Source organism: Nestor notabilis, unplaced genomic scaffold, assembly GCF_000696875.1.
Source record: "Nestor notabilis isolate BGI_N333 unplaced genomic scaffold, ASM69687v1 scaffold5393, whole genome shotgun sequence".
Lineage (NCBI taxonomy): Eukaryota > Metazoa > Chordata > Aves > Psittaciformes > Psittacidae > Nestor > Nestor notabilis.
The window spans coordinates 84,255-111,093 of NW_009922279.1; the positions used below are offsets into that span (position 1 = coordinate 84,255).

A 26,839-nucleotide genomic window follows, 5' to 3' on the forward strand; every position below is an offset into this window, starting at 1 on the left:
GAATGTTCTGAGTATTTTGAAATAGTGTTATGTTTAAAATCGGGCCTTTTTCTCGTAGCAGACTTTGAAAAGACTTAAGCTATGTGCTTTTAGTATTTCCTGAAACATTCAAATAGAACTCTTGGAACACAACTAGTGAAACTCCGTGGTATTTAAGGTGCTAGAACTGAACAAAATTAAGACCTATTATAGCCTGTTAAGGTAGTGTTTCTCCCCTTCGTAGACGGGAATCTCCATGGAAAAATCTGCTTGCTTCTGAAAACAGGTTCTATGATTCATTAAACAGGTATCATCCTGTTGGGATTTGAGACTTTGTAATAACCATTTTGACCAGTTCAGGGTTGGACTTTTTCTACATGGATTGGTAATCACCACATGCACCACCAGGTTCCTCATCACATTTTGTTTGTCCAGATGAGACCATTTTTGGACTGGTTAAAAGCAGATGATATCAAAGGCGAATTGAGATGGCTTAAGATCCAACTATAAATTTATAGTAATTACTGATTTTCTGGCAGTTGTCACATGCAAAAATGCATATTCCTGTTGGATATGTCAGGATTCAGTGAACCATTCACAGGAATAGCAAATAAATTTCCAGGTGAGTTTTCACATCTGCTTTTCACAAATTAAGTAAAGTTAAACATGGGAAAGGAAAACCAAAATAATTGAAAAAGGAAATTAATGTTTCTGCTGGGAATATATTCACAAGTTAGAATTAATATCATGTATATTTTAAGCTGCAGATCTCAGTTTTACTCTCTGTAGTGGTTGTCATAAAAGCTTTCAGGTTTTAAGAGCTTTTCCAGAGGTACATGTATTGGAGCCCCTCAGAATTACTGAGCCAAATTCCAGCTTTGTTTTCCACAAAGGTGCTCATTGTGGTGACTACTTAATCTTTTGTATGAAAAGTTCCCCTTTCGCTGCTTATCTTGGGTGGAGTATTCTGCATGTTGGCATGAATAAAACTCTTTTATCTTGCATGCTTGATTTAAGGTGTTTTCTGGACTGTGGAGGTTGCCTCACTGTCCTGTTAGGCAATGCTATGAAAAACCACACGGGAGAGCTCTTTAGCCATCTTTGCATCGAGTGGTTGGGATGTTTTACTCACTAAATTTCAATAGTTAATTTTTTTCCTTAATGGCAACTGCATTCGCCTTTAGTCTTCCTTCTGAGCAAGTTGAAGAAGGAAAAATTGATAATTCTGGGGGTAGGACAGCTAGATTTGCCTGAGATCAGAAATAACCTAGTTTACAAATGATGGTCTTTCACATTTGAATGAAGAATGGCAGACATTTTGGAAAGCAAAAATGGAATGCATTCTTAAGACTGAGTCACAGAGTTTATGAAGAGACTTTCCTGTTGAGATTTTTAACAGATAGAATGATTGGTAGAGCTGTCTTTTTATTCGGAAGACCTGAAGCAAAAGAAACATGAAGCACTCTGTCTATGAAGACTCCTTCTTTAAAGTCATATCATTAAAATATTAAAGTCATAAGAAATTTTATTAAAATATTCAAGTGTATTCTTGTTTGGGTTTTTCCATTAAGGCAGACAGTAGGTACCTATTATCAGTTGCCAGAGATTGCATTTGAGAGGTCACTGATTCTTTTTTCAGTCATGTGGGGTAAATGCTGCAATATGAGAACAAAGCAATAGTCAGTGGAAATGATCAGAAACTATATATGGAGAACTGGAAAAACTCATGCTGCTGTGCTTGGAGTAAGTCGGTGTTCAGTTTGAGGGGTAGACTGCAAGTAACACTTTTAATATCAGACACATGATGAAGCAGCAATTGCCAAAGGTCTCACCTTGATGAATGCTTTTGAGCAAGGAATTCTTTCATAATGAACTAAGCACCGATGATATCTAAAGAGTTTGTAACAGATCCTAATCTGTGGTTTGTCTTCATAGCATTAGTGCGCACTCTAGATTTTCTGGTGGTTATGAGGTGAATTCTACTTTGTGGTTTCTTCCACTATCCAAGTTACCGAATCTTTCATCTTCTGTCTTCCTCAGTAGATCGTGTATTTCATTTTGGTGTGTTTCAAGCAATTATGATGTTAGTGATTTCTCTCTTGGAGCTTACATCTAAACAGCTGTAGCAATTGAGTATTTTGATCCCAAGTGAAGAACCAAACTGGTAGAACAATACAGAATGTTCCTGCACCTCTCTGCTTCGATGCAAAGTCCAGCAGCAAAGGGATAGTTAAGACAGTCCCTTTTGCTGACTCTGTTTTGCGTGGTTAACTGCTGGCAGGTTTTCCTAAGTGGGTGTCACTAGGCTTAACATAACTAACTCAAGTGCACAGAAATAATCATGAAGCATTACAAAGATTGTCAAGAGGTTTCTACCACCTACACTGGAGTTATTGCCTTCTGAAAAGATGAATGGGCTTGCATGTATACCAATTTAAAATGTCCTACCACCAGAATTACTTGGTAGCTATGAAGGTTTTAATGAATCTTGAATGCAACAGACTCTTCAACAACACAGGCATATGTTGTTATAGGGAACGGGGAGGAAAAATAGGCAACCCTTATGTCCCATGTTGTTTCTTAGTATTTTTCACACTGGGAACCTACAAGAGGTAAAAGTATCTGCTGGAAAGCACAAACCTGAGAAAGTTTCTTTAGTAGCAAAATGACATTTTGGTGTGCATGCCCTTCTCTGTTGGGAGTTATATTTTGAGTCTTAGAAGTCATCCAGACAATCCAGTATGAGGCTCATTCACCTGGTACTGAGCAAAGACAGTGTAATCAGACAATTTCTTCATGGATGAACTGCTGTGTTGTAAGAGAAGATGCATGAAAACTGAAGGTAGTGATTTTGTAAAAACAAACCTCTATATATGTAGGTTCACTATTCTTTTTTTTTTTGAGAGCACAGCTTTTCTTTGTTAGCTAAATTAAAATACATAAATGGAAAAACTATAGCAATGGATTTACTGCTTGTGTCCCTCACACACTCTGCTTTGTTCTGAAAGAAGATAGTTTCATTCTGTATATTTGAGTGAAGAAAAAGCAGAGAACTGTGCCTTTCCTGCTGGTTTGTCTTTTTTTGTTCTTGGCCACCTTCCTTGGTAATAAATAAGGCTTTACTTTCAGGTAACAAATCCAGAAAAATGTGGTGTTTCATGAATTCCTCCTATGTAAGAATTTTGAAATGAGACACTGAGCTTAGGCCACGCTTTTTTGTTCAGTGATACCACATACAAGGACAATAAAATAGGACCTAGTTTAGCCTACTAATACAGTTCCCTTCCTTAACGTTATACTGTGATAGTTCTAAACACCGGAGAATGTTTAGCATTCCTGACGTGAACTGTTACCAGTTTTATCAACAGCTTCTTTTGGCTTAACATTTTATAGGGCAATGGAGAGAGAATGTTAACCAAGATGTAAAAAGCAATTAAGGACAGCAGAATATTCCTCCCTTTGTCCCACTCCATCCGTCCATCCATCCATCCATCCCTACATCCTTGCTTTGGAGAACCATTTCTACTGTTAGCATCTAGGTTCTGTCTCTGCTCATAGCTGTAGGTATGTAAGGCCCTGTGGAAGCGTAGTAAGTACATGAGTCTGAGTTACACCGTGTATAAACAGAGGGGATCAGAAAAGAGAAGTGAGAAGGTAGAAAACCTGCTTCTTCTGGAATGTGTGTTAAAAATACAAGTTGATCTTGGTGAGCACGTTTTTGATGTCTTAAGAGAGTATGAGGTAAGCAAATATTGAATGTGACATAGTCCAAAACACTACAACTTCCTCTCAAGTATTATCTTATAAATCTTGTTGTTGTTACAGTATTTGCTTTCCATAGCTTTAGAAAGCAATGGATGGAATAGTTGAGGTTGGAAGAGAGTTAGATAAGGTTGCTCACCCATGTTCTGTCAAGTGTTGAAAATGTGCCAGGATGATTCCACAGCATTCATACAGTTACAGCATCAACATGTAGTCATCAGTGGGAGTGTTTCTTTGACAGGGCCTCTTTGGAAATGAGTAAGGAGCTGAAAAGGGAGAAGAGAAGGTATTTGACATTTGAAGGCGTTCAGCTTTTCATGCCCATTATGAAAAAATCAGAAACCACTGACAGTGAAATCTGTCTGCCACTTGAAAAGTTCTTGTTTTGAACTAATAACTTATGGTAATAGTTCCAGTGTGTGGAAAATATTCTTGGTTGTTGCTTTCTATTCTGCGTGGTATTTTGGGTCTGCTTGATTTTCCCACCCTCCCACTCCCAACATTTATTTTGATTCTGATTCTTTACTATGGTTTTGATAAACAAACGTTAGCAAGTTTGATGAGGAAGTCCTATGTATCCTGTAATAAAGAGTGACAAGTAATTCAAGGATGTGTTTTTGTACTGCAGACCAAAATCTACACCAACGGGGCAACCCAGTGCCAATGGAGTACAGACAGAAGGTCTAGATTATGACAGATTGAAGCAGGTATGTATATAATGCTTCGAATAGAAAGCTTGGGTATAAGAACTTGTAGCTGTCTAATACCAGTTTTTAACTGTTCGACTAACTAGTTCCAAACTTAGATAATGATGGGGTAATTATTAGTCATTATTTGTCCCCAGGCATGTTTCTGTATTGTTAGGAGCTGTAACTGTAGGATGGTGGCTCACACAGCCCCCAGCACTTTTGCACAGATGCTGATTCCTGCTTTTGCGTTAGACAGCACACACAAGTGTGCTGATACTGTGGTGCTGATACTATAGATAGAACTGGGAAACTGGTTTGCCTGGAAAAATCTTTCTTTCTCTCTACCCCAACAAACAAGCAAACCAACAAACAAGTCCTCAGGAGCAGTTCTAGCTTTTATTTTAAAGAGACATGGCAAGTAGTACTTTTTTCTACTTTTATTTAGCACTTACATCAGTGCAAAATTCTAACCTCAGTATGTCCCTTCTCTCATAAGTTCTAGAGGAATCAGTTTGTAGGACTTCTCCAGAAGGTTTTTTCTTCACTGTACCTGCAGTAAGAGTGGTTTAGGGATGCTTTAGATTGTGGTGATTAACTTGGAAGCTAAAGGGTGGGTTATGTATTTCAGAAGGCTTAAAGGTTGGAAGAATTTCAGATTTCTCTCTACTGAAAGTTACAGTTGGCAAAACTAAGCTTTTTCTGTTACAAAACTAATCTACTATTCATGCTCTGACACCACAGGACATTTTAGATGAAATGAGGAAGGAGTTAACAAAATTAAAGGAAGAACTCATTGATGGTACGTATCAATCTGTTTGCTGCTGCTGTTCAGTCTTAGAGTAATTAGCTACAGGTGTACAACAATGTCGGTGTAATGTGTTTCTAGCCCGAGAATGATGTATTGGTAAAAGTAGCTCTGTTGTTCTTCTGGTGGCAAGCCATGTTTTCTCTCCTGCCACATTTAGTAGAATGTTGACACCGAATAATTTCTTTTAAAAGCAGTTGGAGGGCTGCTGTAGTTGAGTGATTTGCAGTTATCCTTAGTATCATGTGGTAGGTGGGTTAGTTTTAAATAATCCAGAGCTGCTGAGGTGCGTGTTTCAAAACTGGTAATACTCAGACAAGGATTGCTCCATCCCTGGCAGTGTTCAAGTCCAGGTTGGATGGAGTCTTGGTTTAGGTGTCCCTGCCCGTGGCGGGGGTTGGAATTAGGTGATCTTAAGATCCTTCCCAGTCCTAACGATTTTATGATTCTATGATTGTGCTTCCAGCTTTCAGTTTTCTGTTTGGTCTGTAACATAAGAGTCAAAGAAAAGAATTCTCCCCATTTTCATTTTTATTTTAACAGAAGATACTTTCCTAAGTAGTCTTCTGTAATTGAGGGTTATCATTTGGGAAAGCATAACCTTAAAAGGTCCACCAGTGAAGAATGAAATAAAACTGTGTAACTTAACTACCTTGGTGTACACTTTTTTTTTCCATTGTGGAAAGTACTAGAAGTGTGGAAAAAGGAAAAAAAAGGATATTAAACTGATACCACTGCTGGTAAAATATCAGAAGCCACATGAAGCTATCTTACATATACGTTATTCACATTCTAAGACTGTTGGAGGTGGGCGAGCTTTCTTTAAGGGGTCAGTTGTGTATCCTGGCTTTCTGCCTTGACTTTGAATATTTGATGTGTTAACTTTCTCTCTCTCTCTCTCTCTCTCTCTCTTTAGCTATCAGGCAGGAACTCAGCAAGTCGAATACTGCATAGAAAGACTAGTACTAAGCCGATGTGACTCTTTAACTTGGTATAAAACTGACTATGTTTTGTGAGCTGTTAGAAGAAAACGGAGACAGACAGACACTTGGAAGGAGGGAGAAAACAACCTATTCTGAAAAGCTTCAGACACATCACTCGGGTGATATGCTATTCCCCTCCTAGTTTGCAGCTTTTTTCTGACCTTTACAGCAGGGTGGAAAAGACTCTTAAAGTTACTGTAATGATTATGCAGAAATTCCTACACCTATCAGACAAGATCACAGTGCTTTGAAGTCTACTCATGTCAAGATAAAATTGCACATGTTTCAGAATTTGTTGTTAAGACAAAAAACAGGGAAAAGCGTGGGAAGGCTTTTCAGAGAGGTTTTCTTTATTAATGAAGGAGTTAGCAAGTTATACTGTTGTACTTCAAATGTATCTCAGGTTTGTCTTCCTATCATATCTGATACTTCCATGCATAATTTACAAGATCAGATGTGTAGAAGTTCAGTTCATAAAACATGGAACAAATAGAAACGCGTGCTTTTAAAGGGCAATATTTGTAAGTGAATGACCTAGACAGTTATGACATACCAAGATTTGGGAATTTTATGATAGGAAGCCTCTCTAGTTAGCCTTCATGCAATTTTATAGGAAAATGGAAAAAAGCAAATACAGTCCAGAGTTTAAAGATGTAGATGCCTTCCTACATTGTTACGATGCTTTACCAAATCTAAGACTTCAACATAATGCGAATCAGCAGTCAAATGTAAATCATTAGTATGTTGTAGATTTACGGTAGATTTTGGGGCTTTTTTTAGATTTATGCATGTGGACATTTTTGTAATGTAACACAACACAGCCAGCTTTTTAATTAAAAGAAAAATTGCATGTCACAGAGTAGCCTTTTCATTTGTAAGGCTTAATTTATGCCCAGAAAGATGTGGGATGAGGGAGGGGGAAGGTGACACATTTTTATTACTTTCTACACTTTTTCTTCATCTTACATGCATGTGTAATAATGAGGGAAAACACTACTTTTATCAGTAACCATGTTAATGGAACCAGGTACTTAATCCTTTTGTATCTTTTTTCAGTTTTCTATTTGAAATTCAGTAATACTTCCATAATGGTTCTGAAACTCCCATGTGAACCGAACTCATTTCTCGGTGAGAGAACAAATGTGTAAGCATCTGACTTTACTGAGGATGCCCCTGTGTAAGTGCATTGTCCTTTACCTTTTTACCATGACCCTCTGCTTCACTCTTTTCTGAGAATCCTTTTTTGATTGTTTAATGAAACAGGACAGCAGGTAGTTACCTCAGAACGACAGAGCATCAAGTCACAGCAGATGTCCCCTTCTCCTCCTCTTTATCTACCACCCTTCTTCCAAAAAAATCAAAGCCAACAAAAGACCCCACAGCTCCCCACAACCCAAACCCTGAAAAAACAGCAATAGTATGCCATTGGTTTCAGTCAGCAATTTGAGAATCATTTTTAGGGGAGATGATACCTTACTGTTTCCCAGGGGGTTCAGATTTAATGCTTGTAAACTTTAATTTTTGTTCTTTTTTTTTAATGTGGTACAGTTCAGTGGAATAGAAATTCGGTGAATTGGCTCTGTAGTGCTTCAGACAACATGGATCAAAATCTTCCATTTTTCTTTGCACTGCCAGTTCTTCTGAGCCGTAACAGTGCCATGTTTGCTTTGGGATCTGTGCTGCTCCAAAAGAGAAGTTTACTTACAACTTTTGGAGATTAATGTTTCAGCTTAAAAGTTATATGCAGCTCCATTCGTAAGACAAATGCTTTCAGTGACATTACTGTCTTAAGTGCTGAACACCAAAGCAAAACAGCACTTACAGCTTTGGAAAGGCTTCAGTGAGAAATTTTTCTCCAATTCAAACACTTCCTGTTTCTGTAGGTTCAAGTTCTAAGAGAAGACTACAGTGGAAATAGACAAAAACATTTTTCTGCATGCATTTATTGAAGGCATTAAAAACAACTCTGTAGTAAGTTTGTCAAGTACTGTTTTTCTCAAAACAAGAGGAGGCATTTTCATCTTTGTTGATGTAAGTTTTTGTTTTACATGGACTTTTTGAGCATTGAGGACGTTTGCCCTTGTCAGAAATCATGTTTGATTTGTTTCTAGGAGAGTTCAGGAGTAGCATAGTGGAATAGTGTGAATGGGTATAAAGTGGTCCAAAACTAAAGGCTGAACTACTAGATTGTGCAAGGAACTGGCTTATGCACTAAACGTTTTGTGCCTTGGTCTACAATTAACATGATTTCTGTTTAAAAGAAAAAGGAACAGATGTTGTCTTTCGTGCTGCTTCTACATACACACTTTCTGTAATCCCAAACCACCGAATTGGTTCTTTCCAGGAAATTGGATTGAATTAAAGATTACTGTAGACATTTCCTGTCCTACTGACAGTTGCACCGTTTCCAGAGATTTCAGTATTGAAAATGAACTACAGAAGCTGAGGTTATTTTGCTTACTGCTAACTAAGTTCTTTAAAAACCATATTGTGGTGGTTCTGTGCTTTTGTACACTGGATGTCTTAAGCTGAGGGCAGTTTAAGGGATCCTTTCTAATGCCAGGAAGGCGTTGCTTTCCTCAACACTGTGATCTGACCTGTGATAAACCTGCACTATAGACAAGTGGCTACTAAGTCAACTGCAAACCAACTGAATGTAAAAATCTTAGTGCTGGTGCTGAAATCTCTTCCGATAGTCATAATGATTTCCAGTTCATTGTTTTCGAAAGTTATCGAGCACCAAGTGTCAATCAAAGACTGAAGATGATCACTAATGAATGTTGACTTTTCATGCATTTAGGTTTACCTTCTTTTTAGTTTCTCAGTTCATTCTCTGCTATTTTTATCATATTGTGTCATTTTAAATTTCTTACATGCTAACGTTTTGTTTGAGCGAATGAAATAAAATTGCAATATATACACGTTGCCACCATTTATTTCTGAGCTTCGTAGAAGACTCTCTAAGGTTTACTGCTTGAATTCCTGAAATCTTTACTGAATCTTCTGATGCAGAAACAGAAAGCAGGAGCGAGATCAAGGAGTAAGGAACAGTCACAGTCATTAAAGTGAAGACTTACCTTACAAAGGATGTAATTGCAGGGACTGTGTAACATTCCTGGATGGTAACTGCTATATACACATTAAAATCCATTTTAAATGTATGACTTGATTTACATTCTCACACCACATACATTTTGGTCTCTATCCACACAGAACTTGGGAGGGAAGGAGAGGGAAAGACTGGGGGGGAAAATAGTTGCAGTTAGTCTGACTCTTGCTGCTTTTATGTTCATGATTTATTTTCAATACTGGTAACAAAGAAAACCTACCATGAAAGATTAATACAGCTCCTTGTACACTAAGGACTTGCTCAATTTGTCTTACAGAAGAATACTGACAGTGGATGTTTAAATGTCCTTGACTTAGCATCCTGAAAGCTGCACTTATCTGCTGTATCAGTGTCCAGAGATGTATCTGCTTTTTAAAGTGGAGTATTACAAAAGTAGGAAGATGATCTGCAGTTGATCAAACTGGTGATTATCACCACTTTACATGAAGCTCACTTCCAGTGCTAAGTATTACTCGCCAGCGTGTCTCTTACAACTGATCATACAAAGCTTGCAAGATCAAGAGAAGATTCCCTCTGTTTTTGGTAGGTGAACAAGATAGGGCTGATGGGCAAGGAAAGATTGGGCAAGGAAAATGTTTCCCAAACTGGCTTTTTACCGAAGGCTAATAGTTCTTTGGGGAGTTAAATTCTCCTGGCTGTGTAGGCTGTCACTGGCGACTGTTGATAGCAGTGAAAAGGGGAAGGGATTGGTGATTTTAGTGGAACTGGGGCCAGTGCAAAGTACTTGAAGAACAGGCTTCACTGAAATTGCTTGTCTTGGGGGGGGGTCATTTTGGGGTATGAAAGCACTGAGAATTATTTAATGCTCAGTTACATGCTATCTAGGAGAGTCTTAATGGAGAGAGAAGTGTTAAGTGTTAAATCAACTGTCAGAATACATACATACACGTATTCTGACATACGTAATTTATGTAAAGATACTCAAAAGCGTATCTTTAAGTCAGCCCATATGAAGGTCTGACAGGTGTTAAGTACTTTTAATTCCTTGGAGATGGTCACCTTAGACTGTTGAAATTGATGTATCAGGAAATCCACAAGTTGATTAGGCTTTATATTCTTATAGCAGATGTGAAAGAGAACTTGGCATAATTGTCCAAGGCATGGAAGAAGAGGTGTAGTTCTAGATGCTGGGAAAGCTCAGCAAAACCTTAAAGTCACAGCACTACTATCTGCATGTTACCTGGTAATCAGCACCTCTGTTCATTGCACAGGGGGTTCTTCAGGTAGCTGTTTGCCACAGTGATGCTGAATTACCTCCATTTTATAAATGGATCCCAGTTGAACGGTCAAGTCGTTTGTACAAATGCATTTTATAATGTTTGTTTTGGTGTCCTGAATCTTACTCAGTGGTATTTTTTCAGTATTTTCTGGTGTCCCACCTTGATAAACTGTTAAATGATAAGGTATGGAGCAGCTACTGCAGATGAGCTGTACTGCTGCTCTGCCTGCTGCAGTTTTCAGCTGCAAGCTGATCATTTTCTCTGTTGAGATGCTTCTTTTTGCCATTGTTGTTATTCAGTTGTCTGGGCCACCTTCTCCTCCCTTCCCAACCTATTTTAGAACTGCTACTGGTGTGACATTTTCACTTCTCTTCGTGGCTGCAGATCTCTTCTGCAGCTGCTCAAGCACAACAGAATTGGAAGTGATCTCCTATCATCATCATATGTTTTCCACCTTAAATTGAAGTGTAATTTTTTACCATTAGCCAGCTGAAGTCCCTACCTCCTCTCTGAACAGCTTTCAACTCGGCAATAAAGTTACGTATGCTAACTACACTATTAAACGTGCTGAACTGCATCCTGGTTTTCTTTGCAGAGCCTCCAGGAGTTGGTCCACAAGCTGCTGACACAGGCAGAGAAAAACACAAAACACTAGCAAGGAAGTGAGCGTAGGAAGAGAAAGTGTGAGGGAGTTCTCAAGTGTTCAGTGTAGGCCGATGCCCGCAGGGAAGAAAGCATCCAGGAATAATGAAATACTACTTCTGTGTTGAAGGTAAATTATCTGCTATTTGACACACTCTCCCCAGTAGTGTACTGTGAAACCAGTTTGACCCTCAGTAGCTTGGCAAGTCCTGTGGTGCTCCAGAACCAGCCCCAGCAGCTGGCACATGATCCTGAGGAAAGGGGGAGTGCAGCCATGCTCATAAATGCCTCCTGGATGCGGATCTAGGGGAATCTGTTACTGCCACAAAGCAGTTACTACACAATATAGTAAATACAGCCCAGCATTTTTTATGCATCTATGAAAAATATGTAAGCAATAAAATATAACTTGAATTACAGGAAATGTTTTTACTGAAGATTGGGAATGCTGCTTCTAATACTGTCGGGTGCAACAGCATGGCTCAAAAGTATTTCCAATTGCTTACTTCCAATCTGTATGCTCTAGAATGGCTTTTTATGTACAGTGATGCTTGTTATCTGTGTCCTAGCAACTTAGTAACTGCACATCCTGTAATATGACTACATTATAGCCACTAGAGTAAAGAATAAAAGGCATTTGGCCGTATTTCTAAACTAAAATTAATTTGTTAAATGACTGAGATACAGACACTGGATAAATCAGTAGCAATTACTGACAAGTAAGGTCTGCTTTTTGAGTAAGGAGCTGGCTAGCATCATCAGCTGGTGCAGTGTGGAGCCAGCATTACAGGGTGCTGCAGCCAGTACACGTGTTGAGGGATATTTGAACTCTGCTACTGAGTTCAATTAGAACTAAATTGGCTATAGGTAAGGAAAACAGCTTTTTATGGCACAGTTTCTCACTTACAATTCAGAAATGGCTTGATGTCTGCTTTAAAAAGATTATAAATGAAAATGCTCCAATTAGAGTGACCTCAAGAGTGCTTTTTTTAGATGTCATTGCCAAAGCTAATGCTCCCAGGGGAAAACTTTAGTGCTGTAAAGATACAGCACAGCTGGGTTAAGATTCTGTGTTGCAAACAGTGACTTAAAAATAGTCCTTTACGAACTGCATATAGATTTCCCCTGTTAATTTCAGTTTTTCCTCTCGAATATATGTTGCTTTGGAAAGGGAACGGAGGGAGGAAGCTTGTCTTACTGTCCTACAAGGTTTTGGGGAATAATGGATTAGCTGTTCTTTTCATCCTTATGTCCATGCTTTCCTGGTTCGAAGAGGCACTGTTTTGATCTAGCAAAATATCCATTTTCTTTTTGAAATACTGATGATTTGGCATGTATGTAAGAGGTGTAGGGTTTCTTCTAGCAATGGGGCACTGATTTAGAAAGGTAGTTGAAGGGCTTGAGAGAGGGCAGAAACCAGAAAAGCCTCTGCTCTGTGATGGCTTGCTTTTAACAAAAGAATTTAGATACTCAATGTGTAGAACACTGAGGAAAAACAAAACAGATTTGTTTGGTAGGCATCATAGTTTCAGTCTCTATCTAGGGGGATATCCTGTAGTGTAGTTGAAGCATTGCTAAACTGTTAATTGAATTTTTCCCTGCAAAATCTGGAAAAAAACTTCCTTTGGGTATTTTTACTCTTAAAATAGCTTCAGAAAAGGCAAACCTACCTTCTGTCAGTTTAAAGCCATTCCCTCTTGTCCTGGCACTATACACCCTTGTAAAAGTTCCTTTCCAGATTTCTTGTCCGCCCATTTGGGTACAGAGAACTGTTACAAGGTCTCCCCAGAGATTGAGTCTGTTTGTTTCCATGCTCTCTGGTGTAGAGTTCAGTATCTCAGAGTTACTAAGCTTTCAGGGCTGCACAGATGACGCATTCTGCTCACTATGTGGCAGAGGTAGGGGTTTTCTGGTGAACCTCCTCAGCCAAAGAGCAGTTCTGAGCCTCTAGATCTGAGCTACTTCACAAGCTTTTGCTGAGGTGATTCAGGTTATAGTAGTTAGGTTTAGGTTCTAGAAGATCTGCACCTCACCATAGTTCACTGGGGCTTTATTAGCGATCATGTACTAGTGTTGTGTTGGTTCCTTACAGCCAGAGTCCCACCATAGCAGGATCATCTTCAGTTACTATCGAAAAATAGTGATCTCGTAATGAATGGAAAAGCTGTCTGCAGTTGGAGGCAGCAGGTGATTTGAACTATGTGGTTCATATAGTGCTCTTTGCTATTAACAAGTAGAAAAGATACCTGTGAAGCCCTCAGGACACAGTAGTACAAATGCCCGAACATTTATTGCAGAATCTAGAATGCAGTTTAAAACCAAAAGCCTATGAAATAACCCCCCAGAATTGCTCAAACAGGAGTGTTATTCACATGGCTGTATATTAATGAGGAAATAGCCATTTGCTGTGAAATCAGCCAGCAAAGGCAGCAGCTGGAGTAAATCGCAGGGTGGTTCCACTCGGGATACAATGCCCAATATTGTGCTATGTCATGGGAAACATGTAATATAGCTGGAGCCAATGAAGGGGAAAAATAAGGTCTGTGGGAACAGCGGTATTAATTGGAATGGGTATGCCTGTGTTTGCACTCTGCTAGCTTCAGCAAGAATAATGATGGGCAATTAGGAGGTGTTCCTGCATAAGGTTCCTGTTCTTAAACATGCAGGATTCTATTTAAAGGCCTTGGTGTTACATTCAGGTGGAATTTTCTGAAAGACAAAAATAATCAACCAGTAAAAAAAAAAAAAAAAAAGACATTTTACCTTTTAGAAGACCCCAAACCTGACAGTGACACCACTGAATTTTGAAGAGTTGACCCAAAAACCTGCAGCTAAAATTGCAAGCACAAAAAAGGAGAAGGAAATCTTGGTTCTGTGGTCTGAGTTACGTTATTTCCTGACATGAGGCAACACCTTCAAGTGCTATAAACGTAAGTTAGTTTAAGTTCACAGAAAATTGCCTTGTGAAGAGCTGCTAATCCCACCAATGTGTTCAGAGTAGAGATGTACAAGTGGTACCGTCCCATGACCAGTGGAATTTGAGGCTGGTAGGGCAAAAAGGCCTTGAGGAGTTAGTAAAGTTAGAGTCGTTGCTGATAAAAGCCTGGAAATACTGTATTTGTTCAGCTGAACACTGGTGCTAATACACAGTGGTGTGTGTTGGGGAGCTACTGCATCCTCAGCACCCTGCTGCAGAACAGATGTCATCTGTGATCTCCCTGCAAGTCTGCTCTGTCCGCAGAGAGGGGAGTACATCAGGAGCAGTGCTGAGACATCCTCTACCTCCAAATGTGACTGGAGGAAATCACTACTTCTTGGGAAGAGGAAAAGGTCTGAGTGTTAATTCCCAAGGGTAGGGCTGATGCCCCTAAAGGAAACCTACATCTTCAGGAGTGGTTGGCACCATCTCTGTTTTCACATCTGCGTCAGGCCAACTCTAAATTACTCAGCCTAGACAATATTCAATTGAGAGAAGCCAGCATCTCCAGAGGATGAAGGCTTCATCTTTCAGGCTGTGGCTTGACAATACGGGGCCATTTAGGCCATAGTTGCTCAAGGAGCTCTTTCTTTTGGATCTTTTTTTTTCCCCCCCAAGAAATATGCTCCAGTTCCCTGACTGCTGCACAGCTTGTGGTTTGGCTGCTATCATAAGTAGGTTTCTATCATCCAACTTGAGATCAGTGTGATTACAAAGGCAGAGAGACTCATTAAACAAGGTTCTTTCCCTGGGGGCATCATAAGCAGAGAAATCCCTTCTGAGAAGCCCAAGAGCTCAGAGCAGACTTCCCTGTCTCTCCTCCTGGGAGGAGACTGTTTTTCCCATGTCCCTCTCCATCTCTATCAGTAGCTGGTGGGCTTCCTTAGTTTATAGGAAGTCCAGGAACTGCGTGGATGCTGTGGTTTTTGTTCAAAGGTCTGCCTTGTTCCTATCCCCCTTTCTAGATGAAGCCATTACGGATGTGTTTTTTGCCTTCCTGTGCCTACCACAAGTGTCTTCAGAAGTGGCGATACCTTAATTACTGTTCTGTGATTTGAAAGTTTGTCTCCATGCCATTCAACCTGTCTTACACACGAGCCAGCATTACCCCATCTCCCTCCCACCTTCTCCATGGTGCCTTTGTAACCATCAGTTTCACCTAACGAACAGTCCAGATCCCCATACAGCAGTGGGAGGTCGGGGTGTGGTGTTGCATGCCTGCTGCTGTGCCAGCCTGCGGCTTGGATAAGTCATAGGCCACCACTGTCAAGCCCCAGCACAGCATTTTGAGCCTTATCAAGTTTCCCAGGCTGCCTAATTGGCAGCAGACAGGAGGGTTTCTACAGCTGGGCTTCTCCTATCACCGAGGAGCTGTCTCTAGCTAATGTAGGCCAAGAAAAGCAGATGGGTTCATCCGCAGCTTCCCCGCAGCCTCTTCAAGGACAGTGTATTGCCTGGCCAGTTTTCTTAGTGCAGGTTTTTCCTTCTCTGAAAAACACAAGGATGTTCAGAGACTGAGGGCCAACCTGGCCAGGAAAATGCTTCAGCTGAGGAAGAGCCTGACATTCCTAGATGTGGACCTGGTGCCTGCTGATTGCTGCCCTTTGATGCCCATGCCCAGCTGTGTTTCTTGTATCAAGAAATAACAGTTTATGGTGAAACTTCACAAAAACAAAACAACAAAAACCCAAAACTGAAACCTGAGCCCTTTTCTTACTGAAGCAGCTGAGATGCTTCAGGCTGCCTTAGTGTCAGCAAGTCTCTGAGGATTCATGCAGCACAAGCTGCAGGCTAAGTGTGATTGTTCCTTGAGGTTTTTGTCATGCCTCTTGCTGTCCACCTCAGCATCTGCCAGGGTGGATTAAATGCTATGATCAGCATCTGCCACGTTCAGCCTCTCTGCTTGCATCAAGCAGTACCTTCATGCTTCTCATTGCTGTAGGTTTGTTTCTGTGCTAAACCCAAGAAAACTCATTCGCCTGGGGGGGGGGGTGGTGGTGGTGGTGCAAGATTCGAGGGATTCTACTCCACTGACCAGCTTCTGATTTAAGTATTTCTGTGAAGCTGCTGGATAGGGACCAAGATGCACCAAGCAACAAAAGGTTTTCATCTTTTGTTTGCGTTCTATAACAACTTTACTGTAGTGGCATCTGCTGGCAAGGTTTACAACTGCAGCGTTTTCAGTGGTAACAGATGGGATAGCTGGGCACTAAAGCATGTTTTATGGAGTTATTTAAAATGCCATATCAAGGTCATTTAAAAACTCTGACTGCGCAGGCTTGACCTTACAGCTGACCCTGGTTTGAGCCAGAGGTTGGATGAGGCACTTCTTGGGTTTGTCCCAGCTGGAATTTCCCTGTAAACTACTTTACAAGTTTAATTCTTTGCTTTAAATATGCTGGAATAAACTCACTGATTTTGATTTCCTTGTTTATTTTAAGGATTTGCTTTCCCCGAACCAGTGTCAGTCCTAGAACATCTCAGCACTGCTGAAGTTGCCTTTCTTTGGGGTCAGATGAAAAGTGGCTGAACCACGAGAATGTGTGTCCCTAGTCTGGGCAGGTAATGTCAGTATTTTTCACTGGGACTCTGTCAAAGCAAGCAGTATGGTCTCAGAAAGGAGCAATGCAAGCAAAACACATGCAATTCCATCTGCGTGTGTAAACATTTCCCTGATACTCATCCGTATATGTGCAGCCTTTCAGAGGCTGATTTGAGTCATTGATGTAGAAGAGAGAACAGATGCAGTGCAATCACTCTTGAATTAACATTACCCGTCAAATACTGTGCAATTGTGGGGAATTGTATTGCACCAGTTGGGACACCCCTTATTTTAAGTGCTGAAAGAAGTTACTTTTTAGACAAATGTTCAGTGGTTTAAACTAAACAAGCAAAGCTCTCGTTTGTTCTCTCCCAAAGCTCCCCACCAGAAAAGACAGAGGGTCATCTGATTTCACATGTCATGCCAAAGGAGCAATATCTGCTTTTTAAACACCGAAGGGATTCACTTTTCCAGAGGTAATGTAAAAAGACCTTTCAGTTAACACATCTCCTTATACACGATGTCAGGGGTAAAGGAGAAGCAGTTGTGTTGGCATCTTAAAAGTCCTTATAGCTCCTTTTATCATGTAATTCAAAGCAATCTGGCACTGATGTCTTTTGAAGACCCAAATTGGATGGTTGGTTTCAAGCTGTGTATTTTATCTAAAATGGCATTAAATGTATTGCATAAAATTAAGCAATTGCAAAAAACCCAAAGTTGAGTAATCTGAAAGACATTTTTTTCCAGTGGGAAAATTTTAACTTGGCATACTAGACCTGCAGAGGTGTGCTTTTTGGGTTCAGTGCTTCAGATCAGTATAGACAATATATACATCTATTTTACAATTACGTTAGTGAAAGGCTAAGTTAGGTAGCTGGGCCTACTGCTGTACTGCATCATAATTTGGCAAGTGAACATATTGTTGGTGAATAAATTAAAGCCATCATAAAAATACTATTTACCTTTTATCTGTGGAGTTGCAAGAGCTATTAGCTACACATAACTTGTTCTCTACAGCAAGAAACAATAGAGAAACTATTCAGCAAAGAGCTGGTGGAGCTTTGTGAACCTTATTGTGTGCCATCTTGGTGCTATAAAAATGAAACTTGTCTGTGTTGTGTTTCAGAGCTGCAACAGCACAACACAGACTATTTTAATAGAGGGAATTTGACCCTGAGAAGAATCTGAGAGTTTCATTGAGGCAACTCAATAGGACTGATGCTCTGATACAGTGTATTACGCTTTGGGAATATTACAATGGGTTCTGTTTTGGAACAGAATAACAAAAGGCATAAAAGAGCTTAATGTTGACCTAAATGATCCAGCATATTAAAGTAACTCTTGCTGTACCGTTTGATTCCTGGCAACTTACTGAAACTGTATGTGAAACCCTCACTGCATGGTGAGCACTTCACTGCTCACGTGGAGAAGTTAATGGGCCATGGCAGTGCACAGGGAAAGATGTGAAGCACAGAAACCATGCTGTGGGACAGCTGGTGATGTGCCCTGTCAAAGGCTTTTATCTGCCATAACACAAGATAAAATAAACGAGCTAACACACGCACACTCCTGGCCATTTCCTCCGCGCCTTTCAGATGCCACCAGCTTGTCCAGAGGGGGAGCAAGAGCTGAATGAAGCAAATTCCCCAGCAAATTCCTTTCCTTCTGAAAAGGACTTGACTCCACATTGTGTCTGGCTCCACCCAGAAGCCTAAACTGGTGCTTTAGGTGAACTCTCACTGAACCTGAATCACAGTTTCCATATTCACCAACTCTTCTGCATTTGGTAGTAAAGTCCTCCTTGTTAATCCAGGTCCATTGGAAGACAGTCTGACTTCACCCAGCCCATCAGCCTGGGTGCAGGAATGGGTGTGGGAGCCCTGGTTGGTGCCCAACATGCAGGTTACCTGTGTGTTTGCTACATGTCCAGTGTCCCACACTCTGTGGCTTTCAGATGTGCTGCTAAGGGAGGATCTGGATTTTATCCAATTTACTGAACTCGAACCAGAGGACTTTTAAATTTGATTTTATTTGTTAAATTGCACAATATTTAGGAGGGAAAAAAGCCCTGTTGCTGGTAAGGTCCTGCCCTAGCTGTTGGAATTAAATACATGACATCGAAGTTTTTGCTGCTTATTTTGGGGGACAGGAGGAAAACAAGCAGTTAATCACCATATACCTACAGAGGACTATAGATATATTTGTACCCAGAACGTCTACTGGGACACTGCTATTTTCCTTTCCTCTTTCCTAAGGCAGGTACTGCGAAAGCTGATGCTGGTTTGCTGCATGTTTGCCTAGAAATAGCCGTTGTAAATAGATACAACAAAAACTGTTGGGCTTCAGGATGTACCACAAAATGCTATATCTCATCCCAAAATCAAAACATGCACAACTTGCTACTGAGTCCAGCAGATGAGGCTACAGGTATGACAATAAAGGGATGCTACTGGCTTTTCATAGGTAGCTTCGAGTATGTTAAAACTTTTCATTTTCCAAAGACCATCAATACTTCTAAAATCTCTTCTAAAGTACATGTCCCACTAACCAAGACTTAAATTCACATTCTGCCCCTTGGGTCCAAGGTTAAGTCAGAACGATGCCTACATCTTTTGCCCAGCAATACAGAAATGGTCTTCAGAAAAAGTCAGCTTTGAGCATTTTCAGAACTTTATGTAAGTTCAGATTGTAAAGTATTTCTCATGAAGCTGATGTCTGAAGTAATCCAGCTCAACCCCATACATGAACTGGGGTGGTATGGCTGTGTGTAAGGGTGTCTGTTGGCAGTCTGAATTGGACCTAAACCTGAATGTTCAGATTATGGCTGAGACTGAACTTGAATTAAAAGGAATGCCAGTTTGATTCGCTCCTGAGTCGATCTTTCTACTCCTTAAAGCATATTTCAATAACCCACTTGTTATCTTCCCCCGAGTTACCGTATGCTATTATTGTTCTTATCTATACATTCACTCGATTATGGGGCTGCCTTCTGAGCCTGTCATGGCTGTCGTTTCTTCATAATGCACACAATTACTTCTCTGTGGGCTGCCAGACCTGCTAACGATGCCGCCTTGGCTGCTGCTCCTGTGAGAGGCAAGGGCTGCGCGCTCGCTTCTGTGGAGCACAACTGAAGCTGGAGCAGGGCCGGTTAAGAGCAGTGTAGGTCAGAGCAGGCTCCGGGTTGCTTCGTGGAGGCTTTATTGCATCGAGTTCACAACCAACTGCGCTGTCAGGGCCCTCGGAGCCTCCTGGGCTTTCACAAATAGCGCCGTCTTGTGTGGTTATACTGTACCTTTTGCTCTGTGCATCACACGCAGCTTCTGAGGACATCCGCTCCCTCGGGGTCCCAGGGGTTGGGGGTTTCATGAACTCTCTCCAGACGAGTATTCAGCTCCTTGTTCAAAGCACGATGCTTAGACCTGGATGCTGTTTCCTGATCAAAGCGTGTATCCAATTAATTCCTCCAAAGCAGCCTTACCAGCTTTCAGCATTATCTGGAAGCTGACGGTGAATCCAGTGAGCACAAAGTCGATCTTTTCTGTGCTGCTCAGCCTCTTTGTATGTGAATTAAACTATGTGCAAATAGTAAATATCACGATGCTGAAATCACAGATAATAACTGAGAACTTACATTATCACAGCTTGAAATTATTCATGCTAAATGATAAGAGAAGTATTCTTGCATTTCAGTTTATTAAACTCGTAAGTGTTTACTAAACTCATAAGAAGTGTTATACAGTTAAAAACACAGCACTGTTCTCGCACAGCAAATGCAGTCTTTGCTCTTGGAGGCATCAGATTTTGCACTGTGAGTTATTTCCCACCAACAAAGGTGGAGGGGGAGAAAAAGCAGTGATGAGAAGTGCCCCAGCCTCAGGATTTCTTTTGCACAGCCTGTTTAAGGCCACCACCCTGTTCATTGGACCCTGTTTTACTTGGGTAAACAGGGCATAAGCCTAAGAATAACATCTAAACTAGGCCAGGACAAGGCCACAGCTGAATGCCAAGGAAGGTGGCACAACCCTTGGTCCCCAGTTGTACTTGCACACACACGTTTACTCTCCCTGTACTCATCTCATTGTACCACAGCCCTGTTTTCACTAGAGGGGGGCACTCACATGCTCCTGGCTTTGGAAATTAACCCGCGGGGTGTGGGGGGGTTATCACTGATGAACCTTCAGTGATCTGCCAAAGACTCCAAGGAAAACTCAGAGGCGAATAAAGAAGCCTTTTGTTTAGAGTCCTACATCTGCGAAGCAGTGGCTTGCACTTCCACTGAAAACAGGGAAAAAAGTGGAATGCTGTGAGATACAGGCCAAGTCTAGCAAGATGATGGAAAACACTCCTCCCACCACGAAAAGACAGGGATAGAGGCCTTACAGGCTATTTTTCTCAAAGATAACTGGCATGCTAACTGTGATGTGTTTAATACACACCTAGAGTGAGAGCTCAGAGCCTACACTGATTGTTTTGCCTTCCTCTCTGGTCTATTTATAACACCAAACCAGAAACCACATATTCACTGATAGATGGTCCCTCATGCTCTGAGTGCATCATCCTCTCTGATTTTTGTATGTGAGATTGCTGTAGAGGTGTGCTGCCTAAGATTTTTGCTGAGAAAAGCAGCATTCACCTTGAACCCTCCCAGTGCTGTGTGGTACTGTGTCAGCGAGCTGCTAATGCTGCAAACCCCTTCCCACAGCCCTGATGGTTACAGGTTGGCTGCGTGTGAATGAAATGCTGTTTCAGCTCGTTTTTTAACAAGGGGAGTGAGCCCAAGAGCAAAGAGGGAGCTCACTTGTACACCCCTCTGCCAACCTGCTGCTCCATGTGACCCGAAGGCTATTATGGAGCATTGGGGTTGGACACAAACCTACTTGGAGCCCATCTCTTGTCTCCAGATACATGCTTTAGAAGAACAAACTGTGTGGCTGTTTGAACACTAAGAACCCCCTGTTAGGTAATGTATTACACTGGCAGAGGACAACCTTTCTCAACTCATGCCAGCGCTGTAGACATCTGCTTATTAGATGTGCACAGTAAATAAATCCTGATTCTCAGGTAGAATGTGAAAAAATAGGTTTACCAGTATCATCCCCTTATGTGTGTGTCTGTCTCAAGTTGCACTTGAGGGGGGCTTTCAGATGGCTTCCTCAAAGAAGGGAAAAAAGAAATACATGTGTTGAAAGGGCAGTAGATGCAGGGTTCAAAAAGCACGTCATGAAGTCATCTAATTCTGTTCAGATAGATGGTAAATTCTGCACTGCATTGTGGGGGTTTACCCAGTGATAGCCACTTCCTTGCAAGTATTAGTAATACAAGCTCTTTGGATGGAGAGCTGGAACCTGAAGCTGTAACAGACTGAATTTGCCACTACAGTTTCAATAGACAAAATTTAAAGGAGACTTTGTTTCCTCTAAGATCTCATTAATCAAAGTTCTTTTTTAAGGCAGAACAATTCCTGGGGTTGTCAAGATACCAGGACAAAAAAACTGTGGCGTAAATGTTGTTCTTCTTCCTTCTGCCTCCCTCAAAGGTTTTCAAGGGGGTCTCAGAAAGCAGAGAAGAGGAAGAGCTGGTTGTGGCAGTGGGAAGATGCCCACCCAACTGGGTACCAACATCCTCCCCTGTGCCTATTGAGTGCCCAGCTCAGAGCCATCAGTCTGGGCTTGCAAAGCGCTCCCCTTGGCCTAGAGAAAGCTCTGTGACAACCTGATCCTGCAGAGTCCTGGGTTTGGTGGTTGTTGCTCACTACCTGACATCCTTTTGGGAAGGAGCACAGTGATGTGCTCATGCGGACAGGACAGTCACATATGTAAGTGCACTGCATCATCCACCGCCTGTCAGAGAAGGATGTAAGGGGACAGCTAACAGAAGAGACTTTGAATGAAGGAAAGGGAAGAAACCAGGATAACATATGTATGCCTTTTTTTGAACACTGTGAACACTGTGTGGGCTGTTACATCCCTAAAACAAGCCCCCAGCCTGTAGCAGCTAATGTCCACAGGGAGCCAGTCACCAAGGCAGGACTTCAGTGTAAGCACATCAAGCAGACAGGCGAGGGGGCTGTTGGTATCTAGCTCAGTAATAATCAAGCATGAACTACAGCAGTTGAAATACCTATTCCAAAGGAATGTGAACTTATAGCAGTACCAGTGAGGTGTGGAGTAGCCTTGGTGTCTTACTGGAGGCGGTTAATGCTCCTGTGTTCCCAGCATGACAGGAAGGGCTCCAGCTTCCATCAATTTAGGTGAAGGCCAAAAAAAGATTCTTCCTTAATGATCTGTGTGTTTGTTAATTTTACCCCTAATATTTTAAAATTAGTTCTGTATCATATATACCAGAGAGCAAATACATCATAGACTAGACTGTCTAGACTAGACTGTAAGGGTTTACAGTTGTGAAAAAACTAGCCGCATTTTGTGTAAAACACGTATAATTCACCATAAAGTTTCTCCTCTCTGCTTTGTCCCACTTTTTGTCTCCCTATCTGTACAATCCTGCAGTAAACCAACCCCTGAGACCAAAAGGTGAAGACCAGAGGCAGTTCACTGTGATCTTGGGGCCAGTGGTTTCTTTGAGAACATCTCTAAAAGCTATTTCTACTGAGAGGTAACAGGTCGCATTAAATACAAAAGTAAATCTCTTTAAACCTGTGGGGCTTCCAGACCCCAAATGGATGATCCTGAATCCAAGCCCCTCAATACTTTAGGTTGGAAATAAGTCTGTATGTTTGTGGTGTCACTGCAGCGATGCTGCTCTGGGACTGGCACAGCGCCACTTCTTCCCTCCTGACATCCCTTGCTGTGCAGTGCCACCAAGCACTCGCGCCCTGAGCATGAGATTTAGGTAGCAGAAATGGCTGAGGGTTTGTTTTCCTCCCCACATGAACCTAAATGTACCAAGAGCTCAACATCAATGTTCAGCTTTACTCCTCTGCCACTAGCATAGACATTAGGCAAATTGGGTGACTGTGCAATGGGATAGAGGTGGGAAGAAATGGACGGAGAAGTAATGAAATAAAAATTAAAAGCTTAAACTGCTTTTCCTTTTCTCTGTTCCCTTCCCTTCCCTTCTCTCTTTCTCTTCCCCTTTCTTCCCTTCTTTTCCCTTCTCTTCCTTTCTTCCTCCTTCTCTTCCCTTCTCTTCTTCCTTCTCTTCCCTTCTTCATCCTTCTCTTCCCTTCTCTTCCTTTCTCTTTCCTTCTCTTCCTCCTTCTCTTTCCTTTTCTTCCTTTCTCTTCCCTTCTCTTCCTTCTCTTTCCTTCTCTTTACTTCTCTTCCTCCTTCTCTTTCCTTTTCTTCCTTTCTCTTCCCATCTCTTTCCTTTTCTTCCCTTCCCTTTTCTCCTCTTCCTTTCTCTTCTCTTCCTTTCTCTTCCCTTCTTTTCCCTCCTCTTTCCTTTTCTTCCCTTCCCTTTTCTCCTCTTCCTTTCTCTTCTCTTCCTTTCTCTTCCCATGTTTTCCCTCCTCTTCCCTTCCCTTCCCTTTTCTTCTCTTCCCTTCCCTTCCCTTTTCTCCTCTTCCTTTCTCTTCTCTTCCTTTCTCTTCCCTTCTTTTCCTTCCTTCCTTGCCCTGTCTTGCCCCTCCCCTCCTTTTCTTTCTTTCTTTTCACTTGCACTTACAACAGCAAGTGCAGCTTAGGAGAAATTCCTGGGACATTGAGGGCTGCTGAAGGCCGTATCTCGGCATCGCCCAGGCTCAAGCAGCTGCTGAGGATGCTTGCAGCACAATGCTCTTCCTGTCCGAGGAGTGAAACAATAAGGCCCAGACACGTTGCTTCCGGAAGCGCTTGCTAATAGGCAGATTTTTTACACGTTGAATGTGCTGAAGCTCTAAACTGGATTTTCACTGCCTTGAGTAGATTTCAAAGGACTTTCCAGAGCTGTAGGGAGTGCTTGTGGCTGCCTTTACCAAGTGAAATTGTTATTATAAGGCATCTGAAGTGCTTCTATTGCATGTACAAAATAAAGGCATTTTTATTACACATGCCATAATTATGAATTACATGATTGTGCATAATTCTATAGTTATTAATTCCATATTAATTATGTATTGTGGCTTAATGGCAGCTCTCACTGTGTGAAGAAAAAATCAGTAGAAATCACTGGTGCTGATTTATTGAGAAATGAGGAGCAAGGAGGGAAGCAAAGCAGAAGCTGTGCTCCCTGTTGCTGTTAAGTGCTACCTGCTTGTGCCTGCTCAGGCGAGGAAAGGAAGGTTTAGACACCTAAAATTAATGAACAAAGCACCCAAGTAAATACAAAGGGGCCAAATGAGTTAGCATTGCACATTTCTTGGTCTTCTGAGAGGCTGTATGGGGGGGTGTGTGTGTGTGTGTGGTATTCAGCTGCTGGCTGGGATTAAACCCTAACAGTGGGGTGCAGGGAGTGCCGCGGTGCTTTGAAAAGCGGAAATTGCCCTCTCCCAGCGAAGGAAACATGCTGCACTTGAGAAGGCTCTAAAAGCAGCCGGCAGCTGTGTGCAGGAAGAGAAAATCATCTCTTCTGAAACTTGAAAGCGAAGCTCGGTTTCAGTTGAACACTCGGAGTAGCAGTATCGTTGGCAGTTTACAGTCTGGGTGCCCTGTCCAGTTTCTTCACTGAAGTGTACATGTGTAGGTAAGAAAGCATTTAGAGAAAGGCCTTTCCCCGAGGTTTGCTTTCAAAACAATAAGAGAAGCCTCCACAGATTGTGTTCATTGAGCAATTAGACCTTTTCAAAGCCGGGGCTGCAGGGGGAAGGTGGAGCCAGGAGTGAGGCCGGTTCAGTAGCTGTCTACAAACTGGCTTTAGTGGCCTGAACACCATAAGGTGTTTCTCGATACCATGAATAGGATTTTTGCCACCCCACCCTCCTTCAATCCTGTGTTAGCCACCGTGACTACTGAAAAACATACTTTCATGTCAGCTGATGCTGGTTTATACTCTTCTGTTTGCACAGAAAAAAAGCATCTCTCCTTCAAACTTGAAAATGCTTTAAAACCCCAGTTTTGAAGCAAGGCTTGAGGACTGTGAGGGTGCTGAGGCACTGGAACTGGCTGACCTAAGAAGTGATAAATGCTCCAACCCTGGCAGTGTTCAAGGCCAGGCTGGATAGAGCCTTGGGCAACACGTTCTAGTGTGAGGCGTCCCTGCTTATGGCAAGGGGTTGGAACTGAATGATCTTAAGGTCCTTTCCAACCCAAACTATTCTATGATTCTATGACACAGTGACAACCTCCTGATTTCTGTTTAGCCTTGCCTACAGCCTATCTGCATCAGCCTGCAAAAGCAGCCCTGGCTTTTCTGGCCATCGGTAGCTGCTCTGTGAATCCACCTGGCTTTTAGTTTTCCCTCCTCTCTCAGGTGAAAGCTCACACGGTGTGTGAGTGTTGAAGTGGCAGGTGAACACGGGGTGTTTGCTGCACCTCCACAGAGCCTGACCTCCGCTAGTCCAGGAAATCACTTTGCAGCTAGCTGCCCTGCTCCACTACAGCTTCAAAGGGCTGGTGCAATGTCCATAAGGTCACAGCTGGTGACACGTGCTCTGATAAACAGCAGAGAGGAAAGGAACAGAGAAGTACAAAAGTGAATTGGGTAATCTTTAGACTGTGGTGTGTTTTTCAGACTTGGTTCCCCAATCGGCCTTGCACTGCAAGGTCCTCCAGCAATGTGCCACATGCTTTTATCAGGACAGTGTGTGTTTAAAGGTGAGCAATGCCAGTGCTTTATAGGAATAACCTCCGAGCCACACACCAGCAGCTTCATCTTAAAAAGTGAGGAAAAGGGGCACTGAACACTGCTGAGATCTGTGGGTCTTCCAGCACATGGCCTCAGGCATCATGGCAGCTCTGGCTGTCACAGCAGCAGGGATCCATCCAGACCAGGTCAGCCACAGTGATTTTGAAGGGAAAGCACACTTTAAATAGAGTGAGTCATGTTGCCTGTTGGCATAAAGGCAAAGCACGTAGGAGCAGGAAGCGCCTTTGTTTTCAGAGGGTGCTTTCAGGTCAGGTTATCACTGAGGTGCACTTCTGGCCAGGGAAATAACAGCTTGCTCCAGCAGTGAGGCTGTCCTACCTGACAGGGGGAAGGGATTTCATGCGGTTCAATGTCAGGTACCTGTGTCTT

General features: G+C 41.9%; 1 protein-coding gene across 6 annotated transcripts in view; it reads left to right on the forward strand.

The window, feature by feature from the left end:
• The window catches only part of ENAH (enabled homolog (Drosophila)), a 46,625-nt gene extending 39,056 nt beyond the window's left edge, over window positions 1–7,569 (forward strand). For 3 of the 6 annotated variants that reach the window (XM_010011535.1, XM_010011537.1, XM_010011538.1), the window contains 3 exons: window positions 4,370–4,448; window positions 5,172–5,229; window positions 6,152–6,529. In XM_010011535.1, coding sequence (XP_010009837.1) covers window positions 4,370–4,448; window positions 5,172–5,229; window positions 6,152–6,189 — 175 coding nt within the window. In that variant the 3' untranslated portion in view covers window positions 6,190–6,529. Of the gene's footprint in view, window positions 1–223; window positions 287–4,369; window positions 4,449–5,171; window positions 5,230–6,151 lie in introns of all 6 variants that reach the window. The other 3 variants (XM_010011533.1, XM_010011536.1, XM_010011534.1) reach the window with 2 other exon arrangements.
• The last annotated feature ends 19,270 nt before the right edge of the window (window positions 7,570–26,839 follow it).